The sequence below is a fragment of the Stigmatopora argus genome, chromosome 3 (genome assembly GCF_051989625.1).
Source record: "Stigmatopora argus isolate UIUO_Sarg chromosome 3, RoL_Sarg_1.0, whole genome shotgun sequence".
NCBI classification, from domain to species: domain Eukaryota; kingdom Metazoa; phylum Chordata; class Actinopteri; order Syngnathiformes; family Syngnathidae; genus Stigmatopora; species Stigmatopora argus.
In genome coordinates, this window is record NC_135389.1 from 3,213,658 (window position 1) to 3,235,740 (window position 22,083).

The 22,083-nt window shown below is 40.4% G+C and overlaps 1 protein-coding gene across 3 annotated transcripts in view; it reads left to right on the top strand.

Moving 5' to 3' along the window:
- The first annotated feature begins 15 nt into the window (after positions 1-15).
- Positions 16-22,083, top strand: part of ska1 (spindle and kinetochore associated complex subunit 1) — a 28,417-nt gene continuing 6,349 nt past the window's right edge. The window contains exons 1-6 of one of the 3 annotated variants that reach the window (XM_077595904.1): positions 16-261; positions 458-546; positions 6,891-7,006; positions 12,035-12,126; positions 17,102-17,257; positions 21,538-21,707. In XM_077595904.1, coding sequence (XP_077452030.1) covers positions 260-261; positions 458-546; positions 6,891-7,006; positions 12,035-12,126; positions 17,102-17,257; positions 21,538-21,707 — 625 coding nt within the window. In that variant the 5' untranslated portion in view covers positions 16-259. Of the gene's footprint in view, positions 262-457; positions 547-6,890; positions 7,007-7,026; positions 8,717-12,034; positions 12,127-12,637; positions 12,742-17,101; positions 17,258-21,537; positions 21,708-22,083 lie in introns of those variants that run through there. The other 2 variants (XM_077595905.1, XM_077595906.1) reach the window with 2 other exon arrangements.

Sequence of the window (22,083 nt, forward strand, 5' to 3'; positions counted from 1 at the left end):
ATTTATCGAACCGCTGCGACACAAAATGGCCGACGAGTGATGGCGCTCAACTCCTATTGCTTACGGACCTCTCGCATTATAAATCTAGATAATAGATATGATATTTGTGTATCTAGCCTTATATAGGTGATCTCTATGTTGGAACAGAGGGAGGAAGTAATGTTCAATTAAATTGGCGCCCAACTGCTGGAAAAACGAGGAAGAAGAGGCAGCGAAAGAGGAAAGAAGAAGAAGTTCATCTAGAGGCGCCATTATCAAAATGTAAGACGGAATTATTGATATGCGCATTTTGTGTGCACGTAGTGTTCATGTAACTCTTTCGCTCTTAAAAAAAAATGATGTTGTAAAGCGAAATTATTGATGTGCGCATTTTTTTGTGAACGTAGCAGTGTTTATGTAGCTGTCTCTTTTCATTGAAAATGGATTGTTACAACTTTACCACATTCTCCTTTGTCAGGGAAAACATGAGCCACCTGGAGAGTATCAGTTGTCACGTCGATGACAGGATTTCATCCGTGGAGCGCATGTTGTATTTATCAATTGCAGGTAAAATCTTTAGGAATTGTATAATAATGATAATGATCATGATCATGATCATGATCATGATAACAATCATCATCATAATAATCATAATCACAATCACACTAATAATAACGGCAATAATAATAGTAATAATGATCATTATTACAGTAATAATAATAATAATGTAAATACGATTGCTATTATTATTACTATTGTTGTTGTTTTTATTGTTATTATTAATATTATTACTGTATTTACTTGCATATAAGCTGCCTCCGCATATAAACCGCACCCTTAAAATTGCATTAAAATTGTTGAATTTTACAATTTCTGGCGTATAAGCCGCCCCGTGATTCTCAATTTTAACCTCTATATTTATGGTTTTAATAGGGAGTACAAATGTGTTACTTCGAAGGGAAAATCTGAAGAAAAATCATCACACGTAGTATTTCTGAGATACTGTATGAATCAAAAGCATCTTATTAGGGTCAATATTATAAGTTAATATGCCTGTCTTTGTAAATGCAAAATATCAATGTATTGAATTTGATAAAAGAAATGCGTATCTTGATGAGAACCTATTCCTTTTAATGCACATAAATTGCAATTTTATTATCAGAAGTTTAAGATGTGGCGGCCAAATTGCTTCTAATGTTAAATTATCTCGATATTTTTCGATGGTTCATAATAATAATAATAATCGGACATAGGCTTTGTCATCATCATTGACTCGACAAAAGCCTAATTGTCATCATACCCAGAATATCTGCGTATGACAAAATTGGTAGTGAAATTATTATTTTATATATATATATATATATATATATATATATATATATACATACATATACGTGTATGTATACGTATATATATATATATATATATATATATATATATATATATATATATATATATATATATATATATATATATATATAATCTGATTGGTTAAAAGCAACAGTCTTGTTTAATGCAGCAGACCCAGCAGAACTGATTTTGAAGGCTTTGAGGCAGATCTGATCTGGCAACAAATAATGGCTGAAATGTGATTGGTTAAATGCTTCAATATGAAAACACATCTGGAAGCAGTCCAACCAGGGGGGAAAGCAATGAAAGGAAGCTAACCGACCATTTGGAATAATAAGTATTGATGGACAAAATATAATATGATTCTGATATTTCTTAGGCCAGCAGAGAAGACCTTGAAGGCCCTGATGGCCCGCCACTGGTACATATATATATATACACATATATATACATATATATGTATACGTATATATACACGTATATATACATGTATATGTATACACACATATATATATATATCAGTGGACGTTTTCCCTTCATTACCGGGGAAATCACTCCACTGTGGTCGGTTCTAGTCTCCAAAGAGCTCCAGTATTTGTATTAAATCATTAAATTCTGTTTTAGGCTGGATTTTACCCGATTGCTGTCATCCTACGGCTCGGTTCTGCTACATCTGCCCGCCCAAAAGTGCTTATTCCCGGGCTGCCATTGACGATAGACTAATAAATTGACAGTGATGAGCGGCAAAGGGAAATGAATCATTGATTTTTACTATAATTTGGACAACGCTGGCGGCGGGCCGCATTAAAAATCCTAACTGGCCGTATATGGCCCGCGGGCCGAGGTTGGAAAACATGTACACACACGATCCGGGGGCGGGGCGAGCGCGCGAATCCCGTTTTGGCGAAACGTCCGTTCGGCCAACCGTCCGGTCGGCGAAACGTCCATTTGGCCAAACGTCCGTTCAGCGAAACGTCCATTCGGCAAACTGTCCGTCGGCCAAACGTCCGTCGGCGAAACGTCTTTCGGCGAATCGTCCGAGTACCCAAAAGCAAACATCTTGGTTGCATATGAAAGTCAGGGTGTAGGCGGGGCAAATAGAGCCAACGGGAGAAGAAAGGTATCAAATTTAAAACAAAATTAGAATTAAGTTTAGTGTAAGGTTAGATTAAATTTATTTTTGAGTGTCTGCATTGTAATCCAAGTTCATTTAAATTGGTTTATGTTATGTTACGAGCACGTTGCCATGCAGTCAGAGTGGAGGCGGGGCAAATGAAGCCAAGCCGGGAGAAGAAAGGTATCAAAATTTAAAACAAAATTAGAATTAAGTTTAGTGTAAGGTTAGATTAAATTTATTTTTGAGTGTGTCTGCATCGTAATCCAAGTTCATTTAATTTTTTTTTGTTATGTTCCGAGTGCGTTGCCATGCTATTTTATAGTTTTATTTTATTTATTATTATTATTTTCATTTTATTATTTATTATTATTATGAGTTGAATTTACTTTTAACTGCAGTTATACGTTTTTCCTCATTTCATTAAGCTGGCCACCAAAGTAATATTTTGGCATCCATAAATTTAAGTGTTTCAACCTTGAGGCGGACTGGTTCTCAACAAATTTTCAATACTGGATCAGGGCTGCAATTTCCCCATTCTTTTATTTTCCTCAGGTTATCAACACACACACCACAATCATGTACTAACGAATGGACACATTCATCTGGACTCACCGTAGATGTTTTTTTTTTTAGATAAGGTACCAGTTGCTGAGCCAAGGTCCGGCCCATTAAAGCGTCCTAACTGCCATGGCCATGGTCTTCCCAGATATCGGCTCAGCCGCCGGGCCCCTCAGCATATTGACTGCCAAGCTTGAAAGACTAATAAATACAAAAAATATTAGGTTCACCAACAGCCAAAATCAACTAGCTTTGTTTACTGTCAATAAATCAATAGGACTGTTGAGGCAAGATTATTTCAATTCAAATACATTAGTCAATGGTTGTGTACTCACAGGGTTAATTTAATTTATTCTCAAGCGATGCAATGGTCACAAAAATAAAACAATGCACACTCCTCTCTTCTGCCTGAAGGGAGGGGTGATTTGTCACGCCTCCAATATACACTGTCCACTGTCCTGCCCACCAGTCACTTCTCTGTTCGCAACTACCTCGTGTGATGTCTCTACGAGCACTGGGCGAGCGTTGCATTTTTTTCAGTGTTTTTTTTCCCGTTAGTCAGTGCGAAGGGCGGAGCTTGTTCACTAATACGTGAGGAGTACTACTTCCCGGGTAAGTTGGCAAGTGGTCGTGCGTTATCCTATTGTGAGGACATTTGTATCCAACATTTTGGGAATATTTTGAAAGGAAGACAAAACGAGCACGTTGCCGTGCAAAAAGTCTCCCCCCCTCTCTCCCCTCCGCGAAATCTGTCTAATTTTAGTACTATTAAACACATTTAAGTACTATTAAAGCACTAGTTATTTTTTTGTAATTTTGTTAATAGATGGCGAATTAGAACAAATAAAAATGTTTTTCCTATCCAATATCCTGTTTTTTGTATTTTTTTCAGAGGGTTGGAACAAATTAATTTGTTTTTAGTTTATTTCTATGGGAAACGTTCATTTGAGTTACAAGTAAATCGACATACGAGCTCAGTCCCGGTACGAATTAAGCTCGTATCTCGAGGTAACACTGTATTCACCTACCAAATTTCCTTCTATTCACTTATCGAAATTCCTTCTATTCACTTACCAAAATTCCTTCTATTCACTTACAAAAATATTTTCTATCCACCTCGCTAGCGTCTATTCACAGGAAATGATCGCTTATTGCCACGAGCCGCACACCCAAGGAAACCACCAAGCACTCAATCCCGATCTCTTTAGCAAATTTGCAACAGTATATCCAATATGATCGCTTTGCCTCAAATTCCAATATTACAAACTAATCAGCATTAAATTTATGTTTACTGTTCCAGAAGTGACCACTCAAACAACAGGATCTTTCCACAGCTTCAACACTACGTTTAAACAATTATTTTCTACACAGTCCCATGCATATCATACGTTTTACGGTGCATATTGTGATGATACACGCCTTATTCTTCCTTGCTTCTTAACTGGCAGAGACACACACACACATTCTCCCACACATGCACACGTTTAGCAACTTCCGCGCCCAAGGTAACTTAAACTCTTATTCGAGTATTGTTATGTTTTAATAGATATATTAATTATGGTACTCGGACGATTCGCCAAAAGACGTTTGGCCGACGGACGTTTGGCCGACGGACAGTTCGCCGAATGGACGTTTCGCCGAAACGGGATTCACGCGCACGCCCCGCCCCCGGATCGTCTGTGTACATGTTTTTCAACCTCGGCCCGCGAGCCATATACGGCCCGTTACAGATAACATTCATTTAGGAATAACAAGGGTATGTACTTCCCCCCCGCTGGACATATTTCTAAATACAAGTAACGTAGTACAATGTGCTGCCAATTTTTTATATTTTTTATTTTATCCTTGCGTTTAAAGTAGTAGCGATAGATCAATAGATTTTTGAAGCAGCATAGACGTACCGTAGCCATCGCTTCCAAGCGAAGACGAGCGAACTGTGATCGAAAAAAAATACAACGAACTGCAGCTTGCAAAAGTTCAAGACTGAATACAGTATTATAAATCCGTGTTTGGCGCCATCAACTGAAGGAGAATAGTAGCAGAAATAAAAGACAGCTCTGGAAACCCAAAATATGCTAACATCACAAATATTGCACTGGGCATACTTTTGATTCCCCACAGCAGTGCCACATGTGAGCATGTTTTCAGTGCTGTGAGGAAGATCAGGACAGACTTCAGGATGTCAATGGGACCAAGCAGTCTTGATGCCATGTGCTTGGTAAAGATGGACATGCAACTGGCAGGAGCAGCTTGCTATGAACAGAAATATTCAAGGGAGGAGTCAAAAGAGGCAACTGAGAAATTTAATAAACTAAGAAAATTGGTTAAATTTGCATGTGGTATAAAATTTGTAGGTCTTTCATTATTCATTTTTTTATTGAGAATGTTGATTGCCACAAATATTTTGACATGATTGGATTCACACAAATTTTGTGTAATAAAGTTCTCAATAATCACGTGTTGTTTGCAGCTTTTTTTTAAATAAGTGATAAAATTATCCCAAAAAACGACTTTAAACTTAGAACTTGTGCTCTTAAACGCAACTAGGAAAAAATCTCCCAAAACCTGAAAATTCTCTTTACCGATTCTGAAATACGATTTTGGGTGTTTGGCAGCTCTGCTACTGCAACAAAATGAATTCCCCGAGTACGGGATGAATAAAGTTTAATCTAATCTAAAATTAGTTAAGTTAAATATGCTTTCTCCCCACTCAAAACCAATCAAACGAGACAAACTATGGGGACTTCACCTACGCATTTATGTACTCTGAATTACTTCAGCATTAAATGAAACTTCTAAAAACAATGCAAATAGTTTTTCCTTCATCTTTGGTGACAGTTTCCGGTTCGCCACCACGACTGCTCGTGCACTAAAATCTATACACCTATACTATGGTACTTAATTTCCCCCATTGGCACAAAATTTAGGTTTATTCTTTGAAAAAAAATCGGGGTTGAAGTGCAATAGTTTTGCGTATCATTGAGGTATCACGACACCATTAGCTAATGATACAGTTGTAGAAGATTGCATGTGACTGTTCACTGTATTGGTAATTACATGAACATATGTGAACATCATCGGGGACCCATACCACCCTGGTCACAATCTGTTCCAGCTGCTGCCCTCTCTGGCAGACGCTATAGGTCCCACAAAGTACGGACAAATAGGCTTAAGGACAGTTTTTTCCCCACATCCATCAGAACTCTAAACTTGCGGTAACACAACACACAATCCCTTCTGACGCGCTACATTTTAGACGGTAAAAAGTTACCTCTTTTCCCCCATTGTTGTGTTTTCCTACCTTGTCAGTCACACTTGATAAAGAGACCATGTGTGGGTCATTTGACAATCGTTGTCGCCTGAGGGCAGATTATTTTTAAATTTACTCAGTCTTATTTCATCGCCTGTAAGCGGATCATAGCTTTAATCTAAGAATTGGTAAATAAAAACATAGTATGGTAGTAAAAATAGGGGGGATCCTACTACGTGTTGTTTCAATTATCGTGGCCGCGTGTGGTCTACATTCTCTCTGAAATTTGAGGAATTACTGTGTCAACATTGCATATTCTTCTTTTACTAAAATGTAAAAAAAAAAAATTCTTATTACGTGTGAAACCAAGTGTCTTGTTGTGGGTTAGTGTTGCAGACTGTCTCCTTCCGGGGTCTTTTTGTCAGTCAAAGCAGCTGCAGTTGCCCGTATAGAGATTGGTCACCAAGTCTGATGAAAATGAATTTTATCGGCTTTTTTATTTTTGTTTATTGGCCGTTGGCCGATGTTGGACAAAGTCCATATATTGGTCATCGGCCGATACATTGGTTGATCTTTTAATAATTATCATCATTATTTAATTTTATAATGGACAATTCTCTTTCATTACACATTTAGAAGTACCTCAACAACAGATGATAAAACTCAAAGAAGACCTTGATACCCTGGACAGACTTCTGATGGAGTATGAAAAAAATGTTGACCAACACAAGGAGCAACTCAAAAAAATGAAGGTGAAGTGGAGTTGTTCATTTGTCATCACACTCCGTATTCACGTTTGTGGATTTTGCTGTTTAGTAGAAGAAACATTCCTAAATAATTAAAAAATACATTGTCAACCCCTGATGAGCCCATTTAGTCAGTGATAGTTATTAAATTGCATTTTAAAATCATTTAAACTACTTTTTGTCTTACTCCAATCTGTAGATACCCCAGGCATTTAAATAATTAGGAGATTGTACAAATTGACAATGCATCCATGATGTTAGCTGCATGACACTAGTATTAATGCACCCATATTTGTGAGAGTTGCATTACAAATATTCATTAAGTGGCCCTAATATTGACTACTTGCGCAATCCCATAATTCAGTGGTGTGCCGTCAGGGTCTTCAAGGCCTTCTCTGCTGGCCTAAGAAATATCTGAATCACAGAATTATGTTAATTATATTTTGTCCATGAATACTTATTACTTTGTTGCCAGGGTCAGAAATCTGCCTCAAGGCCTTCACAATCAGTTCTGCGGGCTGTGCCGCTTTAAACAAGCGTCGATTAGACTGTTGCTTTAACCAATCAGATTTCGAGTATGCAACACCACAATGCATTGTTGCAGGCGGAGGGATACGTCATTTCCTTGTCGCAGGCGTAGGGATACGTCATCGCTTTCACCAACTATGATTGGCTAGTCATTAGCCAGAGCTACCAAACTGTATTTGGAGCGGGCTGCACAAGCAAATATATTGTTGTGTTGATTTAAAGCCATTTTCAAGACGGACTATGCCAGAAATACGACAGGACAAACTCGACTTTCAGCATTAGCTTCGATGGCGATATAAAAGAAGGAAGAAAGAAAGGAGGATAGATATTATGCACAGTTAAAAAGGGTTTTTGGTGAGTAAAATATGGCTATATTCCTAAATAATATTTCAATTGTGGGCCAAGTTCTGATATCTGAAAAGTTCCATTGTTTGTATTTAATCACTAAATGCTGCTAGGAAGTGGATTTTACCCCATTTTAGTGCAATTTTTGCCGTTTCGCGTATGGACGTATATGGCCCAATCGACGTTCATCGCTGTCTTTCCCCTGGGGAAATGATACTCCGGGCCCGGTTCTGATGTCTAAAAAACTCCAGTATTTGTATTTAATCAATAAATGCTGCTAGAAAGTGGATTTTACCCGTTGAAGGCTCTACGAGAAAATGCACGGACCGCCACTGCATCACACACATGAAGAACTTGACACATTTTGCAGGCTAATGATTAAACATTTAATTAAATCAATGGTACAACACAGCAAAAAAAGCTAAAACAATGATACTCATTATCTTAAAATATAAATGTGGAAGTTCTGATTTTTTGTCTTTTCTTTGTTTACCGTAATTACTCGAATATAACGCGCACTCGAAAATAACACGCAGGTATAACTTTGGGCCAAAAAAATCTGGAAAAACGCAGTACTCGAATATAGTGCGCACCTAAAATTTCCCGCTGACGAAAATCAGAAATCTTACCTTTTTTTCTTCGTTTCACGATTGTTTTGTTCAAACAAATTTATTCATTAGAATCCTTCAAATGAAAAGTTCCTCTCTCTCTTTGTCTGTCCTCTCATACATCTCTTCGTTGAGAATCCTATCAACGTCCACGCTTCCTTCATCCACTTCCTCTTCCTCCCACAACACATCATCCGATTGGCTTTACGAGATGACGTAAAATCCGTGCGTCAAAGTGAGTTTGACAATGCTTTTTTCGATCGAAAATTTGTAATTTATTTTAGTTATTGATTATAACACTGAACTGAGAGAGGGTGAACTGAGACGGGTACGAGGCTAGAGGGGGGCAGTGGTGGTCTCGGCTTCACGAGATGACGTAAAATCCGTGCGTCGGCTCTACGAGATGACGTAAAATCCGTGCGTCAAAGTGAGTTTGACAATGCTTTTTTCGATCGAAAATTTGTAATTTATTTTATTCAATTCAATTTCAATTCAATTTATTTGGCAAGAAAAAGCACCAGGCTAAGGGCCATGTAACAAGACAAAAAAAAATAAAAAAAATAAAAAAAATAAAAAAATAGTTTTTGATTATAACACGCACCCCCAACTATTGGAATTAATTATTTTGCAAAAACCTGCGTGTTATATTCGAGTAATTACGGTAATTTAAATCAGTAGCTAAAAGGGATCCTCACTTGGGGCTGACTTTAGAATAAACAGGTGCTGTACAATGTGACTTTGTGACTGATCTGCTGCAGCAGCTCCTTAACTGATGCCTCCAGCTCCACCAGTTGTTCTGCCTTCATCTCCAGGGCGTGATGGTTTTCGGCAAATGACTTTTCTAACTCTGAAATGTGAACCATTACAATTCATGACTTATTAATATATCATGTCATTTTCTTTTCTTTTCCTAACCCATCAAAACTAGTTAAAGTGAAGACAATTATGATAAACATTTTTTTGTCTTCTGGATTTTCATGCGGAAACAAAACAATAAAAACTAATAATTCATTGTTCCAATCTTGCACTGTCACGAGAATTATGTATTTTACTACGGAAGATTCAGCTGTCATAGGGTATGGTCATTTAAAAACTCCACATATATATTATCTTGACACCTTCACGCAGCATAGTTGGGCATATACTCTGTCCCTTTCAAATAATCCCAAATTCCATTCCATTGAACTTATGCTGACATTGCAAGATTGTTTGGCCATCAACTAAATGTTTTCAAATGTTAGTTTCTAGACTTGACAGAATCATTTGGGTAATTTCTATTTGAGATTTGTTTTCTGCTCGTGCTTGGCAAGAACTGTGTGCCTTGTTGTCCAGTGAATATAATATATATAATATAAATCGGACATAGGCCCCTGTTGTAGTTATCACAACACAAAAAGCCTACTTGTCATCACACGCAGAAACTGCGTGTGACGAAATTGATGGTGCTTCTCCATAAGCTACGTTTACTCGGCAAAAGACCTAAATCTAGTACGGACTTGTAATTGGCATTCTGCTATTGTGGATACAGGTCGCTTACCTCTCGCTTACCTCTCACTGTCTTCCACTTACCTTACTTCAGTCAGCTAGTAGGAGGCAGATCACCACCCAAAACCTCTTTTTATATTACCGCAGAAGGGAATGTATGTTATGTTACCGCGAGTTTAGATGTCTGATGGATGTGGGGAAAAAACTGTCCTTAAGCCTACTTGTCCGTGCTTTGTGGGACCTATAGCGTCTTCCAGAGGGCAGCAGCTGGAACAGATTGTGACCAGGGTGGTAAGGGTCCCCTATGATGTTCTTGGCTCTGCTGAGGTAACGAGGGCTGGCAATGTCTTCCAGTGAGGGCAGAGAGCAGCCGACAATCCTCTGGGCAGTGTTAATCACTTTCTGCACGGCCTTTTTGTCTGCCGCCGTGCTTCCAGCGTACCACACTGTAATGCCGTACGCCAGGATGCTCTCTACAGTGGTTTTATAGAAGGTTATCAGAAGCTTGGTGGCCAAGTTGTTCTTCCTAAGTACCCTGAGGAAATGGAGTCGTTTCTGAGCCTTCTTCACCACTGCCGTGATGTTTGTAGACCATGAGAGCTTATCCGTGACGTGGACCCCCAGGAATTTAAAGGACTGGACCCTGTCTACACATACTCCATTAATGAGGAGTGGGGCCAGATCTGTGCCGTGTCTGCGAAAGTCCAGGATTATTTCTTTAGTTTTCGTGGTGTTCAGTGTGAGATTGTTCACCGAGCACCACGAAGACAAATTGTTGACCTCATCTCTGTAAGCCGACTCATCCCCTCCTGAGATGAGTCCGACCACAGTGGTGTCGTCAGCGAATTTGATGATGGCGTTAGACTGGTGGGTGGGTGTACAGTCGTATGTGTACAGGGAGTACAGAAGAGGACTCGGTACACAGCCTTGAGGGGAGCCAGTGCTTAGTGTAATGGAGGAAGAGAGGTGGGGACCAAGTCTAACAGTCTGTGGTCGGTTGGTCAAGAAGTTCTTTATCCAGCAGCAGATTGAAGAGGATAGTCCAAGGTGGGAGAGTTTGTCAGTCAGAATGTCCGGTTTTATGGTGTTGAAGGCTGAGCTATAGTCAATGAAGAGCATCCTCATGTAGTTCCCATGGTGTTCCAGGTGGCTCAGTGCTGTATGAAGAGCAATGGCAATAGCATCGTCAGTGGACCTGTTTGCTCTATAAGCAAACTGGTGAGGGTCAATTGAGGGAGGGATTGTATTCCTGATATGGCGGGCTACCAACTTTTCAAAGCACTTCATGATCAAACTGTCTTCTTCTAGAAACTGTAATATTATTATCATCACAAGGACACTTGGATGGCTGTTTTAAAATTTAGAGTTCTGATGGATGTGGGGGAAAAACTGTCCTTAAGCCTATTTGTCCGTACTTTGTTGGACCTATAGCGTCTGCCAGAGGGTAGCAGCTGGAACAGATTGCGACCAGGGTGGTATGGGTCCCTGAAGATGTTCCTGGCTCGGCTGAGGTAATGAGGGCTGGCAATGTCTTCCAGTGAGGGCAGAGAGCAGCCAATCTTTATAACCACGCTTTTCTGTGAGATATATCAGTTGGTCTTTAATAAAAGTGGTGATCTGGTCTTCATTTGCGTTTATTAGAGCAGCCAAGAGAACAGAAAAGTTAGTTTTTCCCCATCCCGCGACCTCCGTACTTTGGTTGACAACAATATCGGAGTTGCCTTACTGCTGTGATTCAGTCTTGATGTGCAAAACTGATAGAGACATGGAGTACAGTAAAAAGGTGTGCTACAAAGTATTAAAGCAAGGGGGTGGAATAAGTTATACTTTTCATTTGTATTGTTTGTTTGTTGATATTTATTTGTTAAAAAAAGTTAAAAGGTTGAAAGAAATGTTGAAATGTTCAAGGGAGCCGAATACTTAAGCAAGACACTGTATTTTGAAATTGTCATGGTAGAGTTGCTCCCTGGTTGCAGTACTATTTTTGACCACCAATCTTGCTTATGGTGGTTCCTTAACGTATTAACTGATTTTACTGTATTACAAATGTCCATTCTTATTTTTTCAGGTGCTTGATGAATTATTCAGAAATAATTTGAAGTGTCTACAACACCTTAGAAACAACAGACCTGTTCACATGCCCCACATATGCCCACAAAAGTGAGAAAAACATTTACTACTCTACTATTTTTTTTTTACTGAAAATAGCTCATTCTGAATTACATACCAATTATTCATCACATCACATAACATTAAATAAGTTGTTATCATAAATTGATAGAATAAAATTTAGAAAAATAACTTTACATCACATTTTTCCAACATTTTGGACATTCTGGGGAGCCCTCGCTTAAATGAAACATGAAACCTCATTCGTATAAAGGTTTTCTTGACACTCTGTGCTGGCCACGTGTTATCCTGCTTGAAAAAACCCAACTTCAAAACGAGACATTAAGAATCACAGCATGGCATTTGCCTTTCATGATAACAGGAATTCATGCTTCGTCGTGGTGCAATATAGTGCACATTGGAAAGAATATGATTGCCATCTAAAGTAACTTTCAAATCGAAAAATAAGCAGTTAAATTACTTTTCAAATGAGCAAATAAATGAATGGGAGCCTGAATGGTTGTTCATCTTATGCAATGCGATTGGCTGGCAACCAATTCAGGGTGCTCGACTACGGCCCATGTTTGGCTGGGATACGCTCCAGCACCCCGCAACCGTTTATGAGGATGAGCAGAATGGATATGAATGTGGCAGCACCAACTTCAGGTAAGTCCATTCTAGAGAGCTGCTGCTGATGTTTGTTCTGTCACGTGAATTTCAGGCTTCTTACGACCGTAAAATGTAAATACAATTTTGGGCCAGCTAAAATTAGTTGTCAACATTAACAAGTTTCAGAAACAGACAGTGACACTGGAGCAGGAGCACTCTGACTGAAAGTGGTTTTATATATAAATAATAACCACAAAACCACTTTTTTGGAAGTGTACAGAATTTGGTGCTGCTTGTTTCCTGCGAGTGCATGCTGTATGATAGACCGGTTCACACAAAGCATGCAAGCGATGGACCACAACACAGCCAAAATGAGCGAGACGATTATGAGATGCAAAACAACACCGAGCCTACCCATTAAAAGATCCAAGTGAAGTCTCCCTGGCGTGTACTTTATCTGTACCTATGAACTCACGTGAGGAACACTGAGATCAAACACGATTGACTGAACCTCGGCAGCGCTAAACATATCCTCCCAATCCTACAAGCCTGCAGGTACTGGTTAAAGACAAATAAAGACGTCCTCCACAGTCTTAGTTCTCTCTCTAATCCTAGAAGAGGACATTGTTTGCTAACATAGGGAAATATGTCATAGGAAGCCAATAAGATAAATTCTGACAAGGTAGGGCTCTTCTAAACAAAGACACGGAAGGGATTTCTTTCTTTTTTAAAAATGCCTCTTAAAACACCTGTCCACAAACAGCAGCCTTTTGAAAACTTCCCTAAACCAATTTAACTCACTCTCATTTAAGTAGAACCTGTAATTATTTTCTTGCTTTGCTTTGCAAATGTTGTGAAACATTGCAAAAGTCTAAAACTTATTAACTTGATTTAAATCCATCCAATTTTTTAACCAAAATCTTAATTGGCCACGTGAGATAAATTTACATACATAGTTTTTTGTGAGGTCTGTTTGCCATTGATGATGTCTTCAGTTGATTATTCATTCATTCATTTTATAATGCGCTTTGTCCGTGACCAGATGATTCGCCTAAAGACGTTTCGCCGACGGACGTTTGACAGACGGACAGGTCGCCGAATGTACGTTCCACCGAACGGAGGTTTCGCCGAAACGGGATCCGCACGCTCGCCCCGCCCCCGGATCGTGTGTGTACAAGTTTTTCAACCTCGGCCCGCGGGCCATATACGGCCCGTTAGGATTTTTAATCCGGCCCACCGAGTAGGTAAATCATATCCCTACGGTCATCAGAGGGGTTTCTCCCCGGGAACAGTGCTTCGTGGGCAGATTTTAATGACACATGCTGAGTTTCATTATCGAGCTCCATATATTTCCCGAGTTTGAGCACTTTAAAATCGGCGGGGGTTCCCCCCGAGCCTATCCGAGAATAGTGCACCGTGAGCGGACTGGGTTGGACGACGCCCCGCTGAATTTCTGCAGCTCCAGAAATTTTTCAAATTTGAGCAAATTTGGGAATAAGCATTCTTGGGCGGGCATGTCAGCCCGGGAATAAGCACTCTTGGGCGGGCATGTCAGCCCGGGAATAAGCACTCTTGGGCGGGCAGATGTAGCAGAACCGAGCCGTGAAATGACAGCAATCGGGTCAAATCCATCTTAAAACAGCATTTAATGATTAAATACAAATACTGGAGCTCTTTGGACATTAGAACCGAGCCCAGGGAAGTGAATTTCCCGGTAAAATGTCGCGATGATGTCGCGATAAGGCAAAAAAACGTCTATATACGTCCATTCGCCATCGGCTCAAAATGCTCTCAAATTCGGTCAAATCCAGCCGAAAAAAGCGTTAAATGATTAAATACAAATACTAGTATTTGTATATTTGTATTTGCGACATCAAATGTCGGATAGGCACTGGGGAAAACACAGTTGGTGTGTGTGGTGCTCAGACTTTGAAAAAAATCTGGAGCTCAAGACTTCAGCGGGGCTTCAGCAACCCATATCCGCCCATGTGTCACTATCCTCGGATAGGCCATGGGGAAAACACCGTTGATGTGTCTGGTGCTCACAATTAGAAAAATTTATGGAGCTCAGGATTTCAGCGGGGCATCAGCCAACCCAATCCGCTCATGTGTCACTATCCTTGGATACGCTCGGTGAAAAAACCCTGCCGATGTGTGTGGTGCTCACGCTTAGAAAAAAATTATGGTGCTCAGGATTCCAGCGGGGCATGTGTCACTCCTGTCCGCCCACAGAGCACTGTGCTCGGTCAATATATGGAGCTCGATAATGAAACTCAGCATGTGTCATTAAAATCCGCCCACGAAGCACTGTTCCCGGGGAGAAACCCCTCCGATGACATTAGGGATATGATTTACCTACTCGGCGGGCCGGATTAAAAATCCTAACGGGCCGTATATGGCCCGCGTGCCGAGGTTGAAAAACTTGTACACACGATCCGGGGGCGGGGCGAACGCGCGAATCCCGTTTCGACGAAACCTCCGTACGACCAAACGTCCATTCGGCGACCTGTCCGTCTGTCAAACGTCCGTCGCCGAAACGTCTTTAGGCGAATCATCCGAGTACCCGCTCTGTCCTCACACAGGTTGCGGGTGGTGCGGGAGCCTAACCGAGCTGACGTTGGGCACGAGGCGTGGGACGCCATGTGGAGAACATGCAAACGTCTTGATTATTTCATTTATTTAATATTGCACAGAAACTTTTAGTTTGGAGGAAAATTTATAAAAATAAAATTTCCGTAGGTTTTAATATTCATTACTTCATTTCTCATGTAAGGAGGAAGTCGTCATATCTTTATTGTACAACAGAACAACAAAAACATTTTTTTAATCATTTTATATTCTGAGCGGCCCGGATTCAAATCCAGGTCGATGCACCTGTGTGGAGTTTGCATGTTCTCCTCGGGCCTGCGTGGGTTTCCTCTGGGTACTCCGATTTCCTCACACATTCGAAAGACATGCATGGTAGGCTGGTTGGACACTCTTAATTGCCCCTAGGTATGAGTGTGAGCGTGAGTGATTTTCTGTCCCCTCGTGCCCTGCGATCGGCTGACCACCGATTCAGGGTGTCCCCAGCCTCATGCCTGAAAAGTCAGCTGGGATTGGCTCCAGCACCCTTGTGAGGATAAAGCGGAAAATGAATTAATGAAGCCACCTCGTGGTGTAGTGGTTCACTCGCCTGACTTTGGTGCGGGCAGGCGCCGGCTCAATTCCCGCTGGTGGTGGTATGATTGGGGGTGCGGATGGTCGTTTGTCTCTGTGTCCTACGACTGACTGGCAACCAGCCTAGGGTGTAGTCTGCCTTTCGCCCGAAGACTGCTGGGTTAAGCTCCAGCAACTCCCGCAACCCTTTCGAGGATGGGCGGTATGAAGAATGAATATTTTATATTCTTTTTTTAAAGTAAGGTAATGTAGTTACTTTCATAATTGAATATCAAGTCATTTATTTACTTTTTCACATTAGTTTGAAATTTTGAATTTGAAAGACAAAATATGAAGTGATAGTTACCGTGATAATTATCGACAACCACTGTTAATTTTTTTTTCTTAATGGTGATAATTTTTGTTATATTGGCCAGGGCTACCAAGAACCATAAATGTGACTATGACAGACATCTTAGATGCTGAATCTGTTTGCTTACAGAAATAAAACCAAAGGGCTCATAGTCAACCAACCATCGGTTGCATAGGGAGTTTCTGACGTATGAGGTGCTCTTTAAAAAAAAGGATACATACCTAAAAAATACTGTTTTCATTTGCTCGATTATATGACTCTGGATTTAAGCGACCTATGGTACACTATATACTCGCATATAAGCTGCTTTTGTCGGACAAAAAATGATGACTGAATCGGGGGTACGGCTTATGAGCATAAAAACACAACATGCAAAAAACTGCGAGTTGAAGGCGCCGTGACACGGTGAGGTCACGACAAAATGGCGCCGTGACGACATGACTCGAGCGAATGCGGCCGATACAGTAATTTATTTCAAAATAGAGAACAGATAAACAGATAAAACGCAAAACTACTACTACTATTTATTTTGATGTCTATGAATGGAATTCAAGAAAAAAATGCGAGTAAATATGGTATATAGGAAAATATAGACTGGTAAGGAAAATACACAACAAGATTATTTTATAATAGTCTGATGATGCTTTTAGGTGATGTTCAAATTATTATTTCTGCTTTCTTTTGAAGAAACCGCAATAATGTTCCCCTTTTTATCTTTGTAACTCCCAATTGTTAGGAGTTAGGTGCAACCACATAAATTCAATCTTATTATATAATCTTATGACATTTTGTTCTGAAGAATGCCTAAACAGTGCTTTGTTAAGAAATGTCTTTTTTTTTAATTGCGTGAGCCGTTTTAACTGATCTATATTTCCTCTTTCAATGAAACTTTGACTTTCCTCTAAGTGAAATACAACTAGAACCACCACTGAAACCAGAACCGAACCAGAACCAAGCAGCAGGTGTGGAGTCTACTCAGCAGGAAATTGTTAAATTTGACATTAAGAACTATGTCAAAGAGATTCCGCTCATCACTATGGCAGAGTTTGAAAATATCCCTGCGTAAGTATAGTTTTATAGAAATAGTTTTTCTTTTTCCTTTTTAAATAGAGCAGTAATTTATATGTTAATTTGTTCTATTCAATTCAGTTCACGGGCCACATTCATTCCAACTAGATCTTATGTGCGCTGTACCATTTTATTTTTGGCCCAAAAAGTTAACTTACTGACCGACATTGACGCCACTAGACGTCCAAACCACGTGAACATTCATTCAACCCTCCTACTCAAAATTGATTGGGCATCTCACAGTGTCAATGACACTTAAACATGAGCATCCACTGCCAGCTTTAGTGAATTGAACATCTATTATGGTCAATGGCAGGCAATGAGTTCATTTTGCGGCCCTTCTTTGTCATTTTAGGGTACTTGCAATTCACTTCCTGTAAATTTTGGATCATAAGGGGAATTTCTGAGCTCCTTTCTGTTCATTTTGGGACATTGCCATGTCACTTCCACTTGGATTTGGGCATTTTAAGGTTGCCTGTTAACTCATTGGCTGCCATTGATGGCACTGTTTTGACTGAAGAACAAATGTGAGTGCGGATAAAAAATTGAGCCAAGCGCTCAAATTCAACAAATATTTCTGGTTTCACGGCACTCAAGTAAAAAAATTAAATAAAAATAAAGTATTGATTCTGTAAGAACAGTTGGAATTAGCTATAAAGTAGAAAGAAAAGCCCCGAGGGATGGATTGGACCCCGAAGCAAGACACTCATGTCTTGTGGGCCGGGCCGTACATTTGACACCACTGTTCTAAAGACTTTACAAAGGATTAAAGTGTCTCAATTCTGTATGAAAAATGTGAGAAACACACAAAAGAGAGAAAATGATTTATCAATGTATTAAAATGAATGAAAGCGTGAAAAAAATATTCTAATGGAGAAGGTGCATAAGCAATTTTGGTGACTTAGAAAGTTGTGCCAGTGAAATGATCCTCATAGCATGGCTTCTTAACTTCTTGTGAGTGATTATGAGTGACTACAGCTGGTGACTTATCTGAGGCCATTTAAATAGGGCTCATTAGATGCAAACGCCCACAAACGCTACAATGGGAAAGTCAAAGGAGCTCAGCATGGATCTGAAAAAGCGAATCCTTCACTTGAACAAGTCAGAAAAGTCACTTGGAGCCATTTCAAAGCAGCTGCAGGTCCCAAGAGCAACTGTGCAAACAATTGTTTGTAAGTATAAAGTGCATGGCACTGTTTTGTCACTGCCACGATCAGGAAGAAAACGCAAGCTATCACCTGCTGCTGAGAGAAAATTGGTCAGGAGTGTGAAGATTCAACCGAGAATCACCGAAAAGCAGATCTGCCAAGAATTAAAAGCTGCTGGAACACAGGTGTCAGTGTCCACAGTCAAGCGTGTTTTGCATCTCCATGGACTGAGAGGCTGCAGTGCAAGAAGGAAGTCCTTGCTCCAAAAGTGTTACCTTAAGGCTCGACTGAAGTTTGCTGCTGATCACATGGACAAAGATAAGACCTTCTAGAGGAAAGTTCTGTGGTCAATCACCTCAGCCCCCTAATGAATGTAGAGCTGGACCCTCTGCAGTTCGCCTATCGTCCAGGCATTGGTGTGGAAGATGCTACAACCTACCTGATGCACAGGTCTCTTTCACCTGGAGAACACGGGAAGCACGCTGAGAATTATGTTTTTTGACCTCCCCAGTGCGTTCAACACCATTCAGCCGGTCCTACTGAGAGGGAAACTGGAAGAGGCTGGAGTAAGGAACCACCTAGCCACATGAATCATCGACTTCCTCACTGACAGACCACAATATGTGATACTCCAGGACTGTACGTCTGATGTGGTAGCTTGCAGCACGGGGGCCCCACAAGGCACAGTGCTCTCCCCACTCCTCTTCTCCCTCTACAAATCAGACTTCAAACATAATACAGACACATACCACCTCCAGAAGTTCTCTGACAACACCGCTATCGTTGGACGAGTGACGGACGGGAACGACCTGGAGTACAGGGGAGTCATCACAGCCTTTGTTGACTGGTGTAGGCAAAACCACCTCTACATCAACACCAGTAAGACAAAGGAAATGGTCATTGATTTTCGGAGGAATCCTCAACAGACCACTCAGGTGAACATCCAGGGTACAGACATTGAAATCGTGGAGAATTTTAAGTATCTGGGTGTTCACCTCAACAACAAACTAGACTGGTCCACAAACATAAATGTCCTGTATAAAAGGAGCCAGAGACGCCTCTACCTACTGAGGAGTTACGGTCCTTTGGAGTGTGCAGGACACTGCTGAGGACTTTTTACGACACTGTGGTGGCATCTACAGTGTTTTATGCAGTGGTCTGTTGGGGATGCGGGAGCACGGAGAAGGACAGGAACGGGCTGAATAAGCTGGTCAGGAGGGCCAGCTCTGTTCTGGGCTGTCCTTTGGACTCTGTGGAGGAAGTGGCAGAGTAGAGGATGCTGACCAGGATGATGTCCATCATGGACAGCACCTCCCACCCCCTGCATGAGTCTGTGGAGTCCTTCCGAAGATCTTTTAGCAATAGACTGCGGCACCCTCATTGCAGGAAGGAGCGCTTCCGCAGATCCTTCCTCCCATCAGCTGTCAGGCTCTTTAACAAAAAAATGGCTGTGTTAAGACCTACCGTATGCATGCATGTACATCATATGTATGTGTATATATGTGTGTGTGTATGTATGTATGTATATATGTGTGTATGTACACGTGTGTGTATATGTATATCCACACACATATATCTCAGCAACACGCTTATTTATTTATATATTTATTCATGTATTTATTAACTTACTTCTTACCTATCTATTTATGTCTGAAATGCCTTTCCTATTTCTGCATCCTCACCCTCTTGCTACTGTGACAACGAAATTTCCCGAATACGGGATGAATAAAGTTATCCAATCCAATCCAAAAATCGAGCTGTTTGGCCACAATGCCCAGCAATATGTTTGGAGGAGAAAAGCTGAGGCCTTTAACCCCAAGTACACCATGCCTACGGTCAAGCACGGTGGTGGTAGTATTATGCTATGGGGCTGTTTTCCTGTCAATGGAACTGGTGCTTTACAGATAGTAAATTGGATAATGAAGAAGGAGGATTACCTTCAAATTCTTCAAGATAACCTAAAGTCATCAGCCCGAAGATTGGGTCTTGGGCGCAGTTGGGTGTTCCAACAGGACAATGACCCCAAACATATCAAACATGGTAATGGAATGGCTAAATCAGGCTAGAATTAAGGTTTTCAAATGGCCTTCCCAAAGTCCTGACTTAAACCCCATTGAGAACTTGAGGGCAATGCTGAAGAAACAAGTCCATGTCAGAAAGCCATCAAATTTAACTGAACTGCACCAATTTTGTCAAGAGGAGTGGTCAATCCAATTCCAATCACTCTATCAGAGAAAAATCAGAGTTGTAGAAGTAACTGGAAACTCAAGAGAGCCATGACATGTCCGTCACAAGTGTATATAAATTTTTGACCACAACTGTAAGAGCATACAGAGATTCTACTTATGAGAACATCATCTCCCCGCAACTCCCTCGTGTAAATTTCTCGACGAGCGTTGCATTTTTTTCCCGTTGGTCAGTGCAGAATGGTATACGCGTGGAGGGGCTTACTCGCTAACACGAGAGGAGTAGACTACTTCCCGTTGGCAAGTGGTCGTGCGTTATCCTATTGTGAGGACATTTGTGTGCATCATTTTCCCAATATTTTGAAGGGAAGACAAAAGCAAACGACCCTCGATAAGTTGCAGCTGAAAGTCAGGGTGGAGGTGGGGCAAATAGAGCCAAACCAGGAGAAGAAAGGTATAAAAATGTATAACAAAATTAGAATTAAGTTTAGTGTAAAGTTAGATTATACTTAATTTTGAGTGTCTGTATCGTAATCCAAGTTCATTTAAATATGTTTGTTTTGAGCACGTCATGCAAAAAGTTTCTCTCTCCCCTCCGCGAAATCCGTATAATTTTAGTACTATTAAACATCATAACCACTAGTTATTTGTTACTCTGTTAATAGATGGCGAATTAGAACAAATAAAAATGTTTTCCATTCCAATATCCTGTTTTTTGGGGTGTTTTTCTGAGGGTTGGAATGAATCAATTTGTTTTAGTTCATTTCTATGGGGAACGTCGATTTGAGATATGAATAAATCGACATACGAGCTCAGTGCCGGAACGCATTAAGCCCGTATCTCAAGGTACCACTGTATTAATTTAACTAGAGAATTCAGCTGTTTGTAGAGAAAAAGCAAAAAGGACATAAATCATGAACCTCTGTTCTGCTTTCTCCAGGTACATGAAAGGTCGGGTGTCCTACCATCAAATTAACACAGCTGTGGAGAACATTAATGCAGCTTTTGTAGCTAAGTATAAAATTGTCCACCAGTCGGGCAAATCTCGCAGCAACCGAGCACGGATCCTGTACCAGCGCTTTAAGGATCAAGAGACAAAAGAAACCAGAGGTATGAAAAAAGAAAAATCCAAGGCTTTCTTTACGTTTTCATAGTCACTTACAATGTTTTGTTAATTAACAAGATACCCGAATGTTTACGTTTTAAGATATGGTACAAATCATTCTAAGTTTGGTCTTGTGTGCTGTGGTCTTGTACAGGAAAAGCACCAGAGAACTTTATCCTGATATTATTTTTCAAACACTTCTTGGTTTGTATTGTGGTCCCTCAGAGCAGAAATTAATCCAAGAATGTTAATGATTCACTCTCCTTTGCTAATTAAAAAGTTATAAATAAACCTGTGGAGTATGGAATGTATTCTTATGCTTTTTATTAGTCAATAGGTTCATTTAGTGTAGTCACTAGGATAGAATTTTGCATGGGCTAG